This window comes from Microtus ochrogaster, linkage group LG9 (genome assembly GCF_000317375.1).
Source record: "Microtus ochrogaster isolate Prairie Vole_2 linkage group LG9, MicOch1.0, whole genome shotgun sequence".
Lineage (NCBI taxonomy): Eukaryota > Metazoa > Chordata > Mammalia > Rodentia > Cricetidae > Microtus > Microtus ochrogaster.
Genome location: NC_022034.1, coordinates 18,176,951 through 18,187,846, shown reverse-complemented (window position 1 = coordinate 18,187,846; position 10,896 = coordinate 18,176,951). Strand labels below are relative to the sequence as shown.

Sequence of the window (10,896 nt, the reverse complement as noted above, 5' to 3'; positions counted from 1 at the left end):
AGGAGAGGCAAAATAAGTAGCTAGAAGTAGAAGTCATGGTTTCCCTTTGATTGAGTGGGTCTTAAGTCGAATTAAGAGAGCTGTTCATTAGCATCGCATCAAAGCTGGGAAAAGCTGGTGGTTGCTTCTCTTTTTTGGAAACTTGCTGGGACCTTTAGAAACCATAATATGTAGTCCTCAGGGAGGGAATATTGCACACATTTCCAGCTCAGGAGTCTCTGGGCCCTGTTTCTAAAGTGCATGGTATCTTCAGCAATGGGGACTTGCCTTCTAAATCTGGGGCCAGACAAGAACAACAACAATTAGGCTGTGTGTTTTGAGAGTCTTTTAGAGAGCCGTGCCCAACTACTCAAAAGGACTTCCCGTGACTGACTGTTATTAAGATTTTAGTTAGTTGTTCTTCAGCACTTGGAGACAGGGCTGTCAGCTCATATAAATTCATTAAATCATATATGAAACTTTATGTACAGAATTACGTGAAGTTTGATTTTAAATAGTATGGTTCCTTATGCTTGTTTCAGACATACAATTTTTCTGTTACCTTCCTTCCTCCTTCTGTTTGCACCTCCCTTCAACTTCCATTAGAAACAGCCCTTCCTTATTTCTCCTACCAGATAATTTATATTCTGTAGTTGTTTCAAGCATCTTTAGTGTTATGTTACCTTACTTACTCCCTCCTTCTTCAGTATTCACCTCCTTCAGGAACTCTCTTTCCTGTTTCCCCTATCAGATCAATTGTGTCCTGCTATTTATCTTCAAGCTCCTCACACCTGTTATCATATCTATTACCTTCCATTTCCCTAAGAAGTACCTGAAGTACTAATCTAATTGGCGTTAGTAATAAAAACCTGGAGACAAATACTAGGGAGTAAAAGCTAAAAGATTAGAGAAGTAAAGTAGCCAGCCACTAAAGTTCTTACCTCTATGAAATCATCGGACTGAAAGGACTGAGTTCCTGTCTCCTCCTGCTCTCTCCACCCAGCCACATTACTTTCTGCCTCCACCTCCCAAGTACTGGGATCAAAGGCATGAGAAACCAAGTGCTGGAAACAAAGGCATGTGCCAACACTGCCCAGCCTCTATCACTAACTAGTACCTAGCTCTGCCCTCTGATTTTCAGGCAAATTTTATTTGAGCACAAACAAAATATCACCACAAGCATCTACTTTCTCATTATTTCTTTTATGATGAAAAATTTCTGTACAAATTATCACTCATGTTACAGCTAGAATTAATGCCACCATTCCAGTATAAAACATTCATAACCCAAAGCAGCAGTAAATATTTTGATTTACTAATTAGGAATATAGACAAGAGTTAATTTAATGTCATAAACAATCTGTAACATATAATTAAAGATCAAATACTATCAACACAGTAATCTTTACACTGAAATATATGCTACAAATGAAAATACAGTGCTCAACTCAAATATATAAAAAAATGCAAGCTTGACTTTAGTTATCAGAAATCTTATTCTGGTACAAGTTTTAATGCCTTAAATTATAAGTTCTAAACCATTAACAATTGATTTCAGATTTACTTCTATATGAACATTAGAACATATACCACCTAATTTCAAAGGAATTGCTTAGTGGATGACTTAGGTGGAATTTCTATTGCTGTGAAGAGACACAGTGACCACAGTAACTCTTATAAAGGAAAACATTTAATTGGGGATAGCTTACATTTCCAGGGGTATTGTTCATTATCATCATGACAGGAAACATGGCAGTACTGTGGTAGAGAGGTAGCTGAGTTCTACATTCATATCAGCAGACAGCAGGAAGAGAGACACTGAGCCAACCTGGAGCATTTGAAACAGTGATACACTTCTTCCCACAAGGACACACCACTTAATACTGTCACTCCCTATGTGCCTGTGAGAGTCATTTACATTCAAAATACAAGAATGAATATAAGGTTTATTTCTGGGTAAAATGTTTTCAAATTCATACAAGTGTAGAATTTCCTGGTTACTCTCTTTTGTTAAGGTTTGAACATTGGTTAGAAGTTTCCCTCTATTCTACTCATGTTAAAGATCATTTTTCTTGGGTGAACAGTGGGTTAGCATTACGCTTGAATCTGTCTCTTACCTAAATCTTATGTGTTCTAAATTTAGAGTTGTGGTAATGGATTTCAAACACTCTTTACATCTCTAAGGTTTGTGTCCACTATGGATTCCATGGTGATACTTAAGATTTGAAAACCAGAGTCAGGCAGTGGTGGCACACACCTTTAATCTTGGCACTCGGGAGGCAGAGATATGGAGATCTCTGTGAGTTCAAGGCCAGTCTGGTCTATAAGAGCTTGTTCCATTACAAGCTTCAAACTCTGTCTCAAAAACCAAAAAAGTAAAATAAATAAATAGATAAATAAATAAAAAAGGGGTTTAAAAACGAGGTAATGGAATTTGAACATTTATAAAGGTTTTCTCATGAATGGATTTTTTGATGTTTTTGAAGAGTTGAGCCCACAGCAAAAAACTTGTCAGTCTTTGCATTTGTGAGGTTTTTCTCCTGTATGGATTCTGTAGTGGCTTTGGAGATTTGAGTGCTGGGTAAAGGTCTTGCCACAATCTGCACATTTGTAAGGTTTCTCTCCAGTGTGGATTCTATGATGAACTTGAAGAGTTGAGTCCCTGGTAAAGGATTTGCCACATTCTTTACATTTGAATGGTTTCTCTCCAGTATGGATTCTGCGATGAACTTGAAGATAGGATCTTCTGGTAAAAGACTTTACACACTCTTTACATTTGTAAAGTTTTAGTCTCCTATGTATTCTTTGGTGAGTCTGAAGTTGTGAGTCCTGAGAAAAGGACTTGCCAGTCTTTACATTTATAAGATTTCTCTCCTGTATGGGTCTTGCGATGTCTTCGAAGAGATGAGCTAAAGGAATAGGACTTACCACAATCTGTACATATGAAAGGTTTCTCTCCAGTATGGAGTCTGTGGTGGGTTTCAAGAGCTGAGCCCTCAGCAAAACACTTGCCACATTCATTACATTTATAAGGTTTCTTTCTACCATGTATTTTGTAGTGAGTTTTAAGATAGGCACCCCAAGCAAAGGACTTGCCACACTCTTTACATTTGTAAGATTTCTCTCCAGTATGGGTTCTGTAATGTTTTCGAAGACTTGAGCTGTTTGTAAAGGATTTGCCACAATCTGTACATTTGTAAGGTTTCTCTCCAGTATGTATTCTGTGATGAGCTCGAAGGTTTGATCCTTTGGCAAATAACTTTCCACATTCTTTACATTTGTAAGGTTTCTCTCCAGTATGGACTCTGTGGTGGTTCTGAAGATGTGTGCTCAGGGTAAAGGACTTGCCACAATCTGTACATTTATAAGGTTTCTCTCCAGTATGAATTCTCTGATGATCTTGAAGATTTGATCCTTTGGCAAATAACTTTCCACATTCTTTACATTTGTAAGGTTTCTCTCCAGTATGGGCTCTGTGGTGGTTTTGAAGATGTGTGCGCAGGGTAAAGGACCTTCCACAATCTGTACATTTGTAAGGTTTCTCTCCAGTATGCACTCTGTAATGAACTTGAAGAGAAGAAGCATGAGTAAAGGACTTGCCACATTCTTTACATCTGTATGGTTTTTCTCCAGTATGGATTCTATGATGAATTTGTAGATATGATCCTGTGCAAAAAGTCCTTCCACATACTTTACATTTGTAACGTTTCTCCTCAGTATGGTTTGTATAATGCTTTCTCAGGCCTGAGAACTAGGAAAAGGACTTTCCGCATTCTGTAAATTTGCATGCTTTTTCTCCACTAGGAAGCATCTTAATCCTGAGGCCTGAAGATCTGGAGCATTTCCCAGATTTCTTATATTTTTGACCAACTAAGAATCTTGAAGGCCCTGTAAAATTTGAAGGAGGGGTAAACTCTGGTCTGTATACTTCATATTTCTGGGGTTTTTCTCCAGTATGGATCGACTCATTTTGAACATTTAAATGGAATTTGAAGGAATTATTACTTCCAATAAACAGGCATGGTTTTCTTCTAATAGCATTTATATTATCTTTCTCTATGTTAGATGATTCCACTGAGACTTTACTGTACTTATCACATTCGTGTCTGTAAAATTCTCCTGTAATCCTAGTTTCAGTACAAAGACAATTTGATGACCCCTTTAAAATTTCATCCTGCTGCTTATTTTTGGGTAAATTCTCTTGGCTTTGGTCCTGCTGGTGGAAAGGAGATAGTGTGCACTGACCAGAGACATCCATACATCTACCATTTTTGTAACAATTCTCCAGAAAACAATTACTTATGTGACCATCATTAGGAGTTACATGATGATTATACTTGGCCCATGAGTCATTACCTTGGTAAGTAATTCCTGTAAACTGACATTCAAGCCTCGCTGGATTCATACACACATTCTTATGTTGATCTAAATGGCAGAACTTGTCACAAAGTAGATTTAATTGCTCAGGAAGTTGTAAAGAATTTGGAGTCAAACATTTTTCACACTGAAAACACTGTATGTGTTTTTCTGTATTATTAACTCTATTTTCCTCACAAAGTGTTGAAGTACTGCTTATTCCCATACTATATAAAAAATATCTCAAACATTCTGATCTATAACCACATATGTCACTTCCCAGTGTATTCACACTTCTCTGTAGAGTAAAGTAATGTTTCAAAAACTGATGTGAACATTTTCCTAGAAGAGGCTCCCACTGTGAATGTGAAAGTGGCCCAAGGTGAGCCAAGTCAGGAGAAGGTGAAGTTTCTTGATCTCCTCTGTTAGGAATGTCAGCAGTGAGTGTTGCATAAAGATCATATCCATCAACACATAATTCATGCTCTTCATTGTCACCTGTACATTCCCAGAATTTCCTTACATGTAACTTTCTGAGGTTATTACTTTCAAATTGTCCTGATCCTTCTCTCTTGAAAAATTCTTGTTTGTTCTCTGTTATGAACAGCTCCTTGTTATGAAAGCACGACAGGGCTAGAAGAAAGAAAAGCAAATCATTATCTCACTTTTTGGCCTTACATGAAAATAATATAAAAACATAATAAAAAATGTGAAATCAGTACGGGGACTGTAGCAAGATGGTGCTACCCAAACTTCAGTTCTGCTGTCAGGAAACAAGTGTGCCAAACTTGAGGATTACAGGAGGATATCATATGGAAACATGTAACTTGTAATAAATGGAAAGGCTGGCATTGATTTTGTAGTGTAAAAGACAAATTTTTGCTGTGCTTAAACATGTCTAATATAAACTATTCAGGGCCAGGTTCCCAAAGTTCAAAGCAACACCAGCTAATTAGTCAGGCTGACCCATACTGCCGTCTTGCTTCCTTGGATCATTAATCTCCTGGCATTGGTAGTTGCAGAGACATCTGTAACTTGAACCCAAAATGTAGAACTGGACCCTCAGAAGATAAGAAAAAATTTTAAATAAAAGTAGAGGTTATGAATTTGGTTCCACCATCCAATGTCTCAAGAAGGTAAATAAGAGTTAAACAGTATGGGTTCTTCTTAATCCTTGAAGCAAAGTATTTTCTACAAATACTAGGAGGTTTGTTAAGACTCAGAGGAGCAAAATACTCAGAACAACAGCTCTCCAACTTCATACAAATAACTGTAAAATTCATTCGTTGGTTTCTGGAACAAAAAAAAAAGCCACTGATAGTGAAAATTGCAAGTGCACAGGAAGCAATATAAAAATTTTGGACAATTATTTTGCAATCTGGATGTGAGCAATTCATTGCTTGGACCCTTTCAGAAGGACTGTAAAATGAAAAACATCTTCTGATGTACACATCTTGACACCACAGGCTGACTGGACCCTATGGCTGCTCAGGCTTCCCTGTGGTTGCTGGGCCAGGCATTTGGGGTTCACCCTCATGTGTGATCTGAGTAGAGACCGGCATAACCTGGGATCAGTTTAGCAATAAGCAGGTCTGTGCCTAAACACCAGGGATGTTTAGGTGGCTCTCCTGCCTCTCAGTCTGACACAACACAGCAGATGGAGGGAGAAGGACCCAGTATTTTTGTAAGGGGTTTATACAGACAAAAACCAAAGACAACCACAAGATTACAATCTCAAAATACAGAATTACTTATCGCAATTGTCTAAAGGTTAGGTAAAGCTTAGCTGTTATTCTCTAATAGGCTGTCATTGCCTAGGGTGGGTTGTTCACTCATAACAACTGTCCAGTGGTCATGTCCTCAGGATATCTGCTGACCCTTTGCTAACCACAGAGGCTGCTTGAAAACTTATCTGATTGGTCCCTTGTTACTCAACTGATAGGGGAAGTTAGGTGGTCAGCATCATGTCAGTAGTTTTGTGTGACCTGGGTTTTTCCCATTAGCTAATACTTCCCTGCAAAGGGCACTAGCATCCCCTGGCTTTTCTCAGGGTTGGGGTGAAGTTCAAAGTCCCACAAGGTCCCAGGATCAAAATGGAATCCGTTCTGGCCTCGCAACAAGAAATCATAGATTGGATAATGATAAGAAGGACAACTTATTGATACAGAGCCTAAACAAATCATTGAGCCAATTAAATAATTGCAGGCTGATTATTTCACACTGGTGGGAAGTAATGGCACATTGTTACTCAGGATCTATAGATAACCATTATCAGCAAGATTTTTCAAGACTTTTTGAAGATATGCCATGAATAACATATAAAATTATGTCTTAAAAAGTCTAGAGATTGCTCTTACAGATGGCTCTTCAAAAGGACAAGGAGCTTGTATTTTATATATAAATTCTACATCTGCCACAAAAAAATAAGAAACCCACACCTGACTACACAGCTCAATGGTCTAAACATACTATAATCAATCAGCTTTTCTTAGATGTTTCTCAGTTATTGAATATTTTGACTCTGCACACTGTGTTCAAAGTATTACTTTCCTAGAAACTTCAAGACTTACATCCACCCACACTAACAATGTTATTTCACAATTATTTCTCTCCTCCTTCAGGCATCTATAAGACAATGGTCTCAAGTGTTGTTTCATAACTTACATTCATACTTATTCTAAGTTTCCAAGTTTGTTAATACTTAATTCTCATCTAATACTCAAGCTGATGTACTGACCTATTCCTTGCCCTTAATACTTTCTTTTACAGTCTCTTAAAAATCTCACGAACTTCTTTACCTTCTTGTTTCTTCAAACCCTCTACTGATGGAACTAAGCATCAAAGTTTAAAATCTAAAACACCATTTGGCAGATAGTACTCATATCTCAGAATTTGATGTTTAAAATATGTTCATGTAACAGCGCATACTTTTTCTAATATAATTGTTGCTTCTGTTCCCAACAGTGAAACAACTTTGAAGCCATCAATAATTTAGTATGCACTTTTTCCTTTCTAGTACTCTTATTACAAGTAAAAATTTATAAGGATCTTGTTTATACTAACAAACACTTTAAACAATGTATGTGATATTAATAATGTTACTATAATCCTTCATATTCCACATAATCAAGCTATTATAGAAAAACATGACCTCACAATGGAAGCCAGGAGATGTGCTGCGTTGGGGAAGGGGTTTTGCTCTTATCTCCACAGGTGAGAAAAAATTGTGGATACCGTCAAAATTAATAAAGGTTCAGTTTGAAGAAGAGAAGCCACTTGGAAAAGATAAATAACAATTCTTTCACAAGGATGGCGAGCATACTGATGGTAAGAAATACAGATAGGTTGGAGGCAGGATTCTTATCTCCACAGGAAAATACTCATCTTCCAAGAAATTAAGGGACCCTGAATATTTAATTACTGATGGATGGACACATTTTGTAAGTATTATTTTTTTTATCTATATGTCTTATTAAACATTTCTTTATAAATATGTAGAGCTGGTTTTGAAGTTGGACTCTGGCTCAGTCCCTCTCCAATTCCAAGCCTGTTAGTAAGAGAAAAACCCAGAGTTTCTGGAGTTTTTGTCTCATGTCAAGAGCCATGATATGGGACAGAAAGAAATATGAGTTTAGAAAACATCTTTGCTTTTCTTCATATCTATCATACTTTTCATTGAATATATCTATCATGCCTTTCATTGAATATATATATATGTATCTCTATATATGTCTATATGATTAATGTTTAAGTTTTTCACAATGAACAATGAGTTTTTCCTGAAGTGACATTTGAAGTTTCCAGGAAGATGGGGCCCCACAACAACAACTCTACCTGGTTGATATGATGTCATGATACTGATAGCGCTACTACAAGACCTGTTTTGGGTACCAGCTACACAAGACGATCCCAACTTAGTTAGCTGAAATGGTGCACATCTTGTACAACATTCTGGCCAGTCTTCCACAAAATACTCAGAGGCTATTTGCAATTTTAAAAGACATTGATCTTGAAATTTAACCATCATTTTACTTTCACAGGATCCCCCAGAAAGAACATTGCCCCCATGACAGCTGGAAGTAATTCTAGAGGACGATGTCCTCTCTCCCAGTAAAGTTTGCCCCTGGGTTTAGGGACATCATTTAGGGGTTGGGAGGTTCGGGGAGGAATTTTATAAGCTCAGGGATCATTTTGAAAAAAAAAAAGAGGGAATGATGGAATAATAGATTTATAATTATGAGTTACTGCTTTTTGACGGAGTTGAAGATTATATAATTGTAGTTACTCTCTACATTATTTAGACTCCTTGAGATAGAATGTTTAGCAAAACTTTTGTTCTCAATATTGTTTGTTATATTTATTATTTGTTATTATTGTATATAGTTGCATTTGGTTTAGTTCTGTCTTATTTAGACAAAAGGGGGAGATGTAGGGATAAGTCCCACCCCTTAGGGGGCGTGTTATCCTCGGGCTAATGTTTATCTATAAATCTGGCAAGCGCTGGCAGTGCTTGCTTCTGCTTTCCTGGTCTCCGCAGCAACGGTGGTTCTGTAAGTCTATTTCTTCATTAAAGATATATATATATATATATATATATTTATATTTATATATATTTACAATCTGTCTGCATTCGTTTACGCTGTTACAGTAGAACAAAGGCTTGGCTGCCAAACAACATCTCTCATGCAGAGATACCATGCTGGCATACAGCCATGACCTAAAAAACCAAGGAAGTCCCTGACTAAGCCTAAAACATGAAGGTCCGACAAAATTTTCCACCCCTGTTGACTGCCATCATCTCTCTGTTACTCACCTGCTGTCTCCCTCAAAATGGGTAACCTCGTAATCACCCCCACCCACCCCCTTGCATAACTGATCTCTCTTTGGCATCCAATGAGGAGGACACAGGCAGCTGAAGTCCTGCAAAAAAATGCTAAGGAGAGCACAACCACAGTTAGGACTGCAAAAGCCACTTCCCTGTCAGCTCTGTTCCAGCTGTGGGGAACAGCACTTCTCCTGAGACACTCTTGGAGGGAAGTGCTTCAATGTCCACCTGCCCCTGATGGTGAAAACTCCCTCACACTATGGCATGAGCCCTAGCCGCTACAGTCCCTGTGCACCCCCCAGTCATCTCAGGCCTCAAAGGCCAGCAGAAGCCTTTCCGGTCAACCTGGGACAGAAAGCTGTTAATCAGTCCTAGATTGCACCCTAACAGGTGGACTCTCTCTTATGTGGAAGGTGTTTAATGTCTCAGGTAGCGTAGTGGAGAGTAGACCTTGGCCCCACTAGGGAAATATTACTCAGACAATTGATTAGGGAAGGCCTTACTGTCCCCACATGCAAGGCAGTTGCAGCAGTCCTCAATGCGGATATTCACAAGTGAGAACTGGACACAAGAGATCTTGATCCCAGTAATGGACCCATCACTGTCCTCACCATTTCCCTAGAAGCCTCCCTTGTGGACAGGCAGCATGCCTGTTGGACACACACTCAAGGGTCCACAAGTAGATAAATCTTGCTGGGAATGCGGCAAAGCAGGCCATCTGTGGTGTGATGGCCACTGAGCAAAACCTAAGACCCAGATGTAATAAGGGATTTTATTAGGAAAAGGATTGCAGATCATAGCCTGATAAAGCACCTGCCCCTTTAAACTCCAGGTGGGGCACTCCTTAGCCCCACCATTAAGAGGAAGCTCTGGCCATCTAAAAATCTATTGGACACTGTCCGTTTTTTCATGCTCCCCAATGCTGACCATCTATCTTGATGGACAAGCTGTTAGAGGCTTGGTGAACATGGGTACAGACATCACCATATTATGAGAAATGAAGGCACTTATCTTTCCCCATTGGAAATTTAGAGATGGCCCTCCAATTAGTGAAGTAGGAGGCCAATAAGATTAAAAAAAACTTACCACCCATTCGGTCCATTGGAAAGACCTTGATGGCAGCAAGGGAGTCACTCACCCTATCATTTCTATGGTACTGAGAAAACTCTGGAACAGAGACATCCTGGAGGATATGGGTGGTGTCCTAATTACTGCCAATAAGAGTTTTCTTTGATGACCTTCAGGCCCACAAAAAGACAGATTTGGCAAATTGCGATCCTATGCATGACTCACACCCCCAATTCTAAGGGCCACTGTCCCTTAGAAATCCACTAAGATCAAACCTCCTTACCCCATTTCATTGATATGGCTCTCAAATCAAGACATCTGAGTAAACAGTGGCCTATAATTGAACCCAAGCTGTCAATCCTAAAGATATTAGTTACAGTTATGTGGCATGGCTAATTGGCTTAAACTTTCTGTCAAACACATCCTGCTGTTCCTTCTACAATTGGCGCTCCAACGTGATGGACTAAATCCACTTAAAAAACTGAGAGGGCTTTTAAAAAAAAAAGGGAGAGAGAGTTTAACACAGCTTTTTGCTGTTTGCTAGGACATGCCATAGAGAGATTTCCTGTTTCAGCAATAGTGACAGAAAAAAATCTGTGTCATTTTAAAAAGGGGCTTCCTGGGGCTGTGCTGCCAGTGCTAACTCTGGCTTTAAAGCATTTCAATGG

The 10,896-nt window shown here is 38.7% G+C and overlaps 1 protein-coding gene across 1 annotated transcript in view; it reads right to left on the bottom strand.

Annotated features, from left to right (window-relative positions):
* Nucleotides 1–1,177: 1,177 nt before the first annotated feature.
* Nucleotides 1,178–10,896, bottom strand: part of LOC101990651 (zinc finger protein 708-like) — a 27,565-nt gene continuing 17,846 nt past the window's right edge. The window contains 2 exon segments of the mRNA XM_013352363.1: nucleotides 1,178–2,827; nucleotides 2,829–4,968. Coding sequence (XP_013207817.1) covers nucleotides 2,491–2,827; nucleotides 2,829–4,968 — 2,477 coding nt within the window. The 3' untranslated portion in view covers nucleotides 1,178–2,490.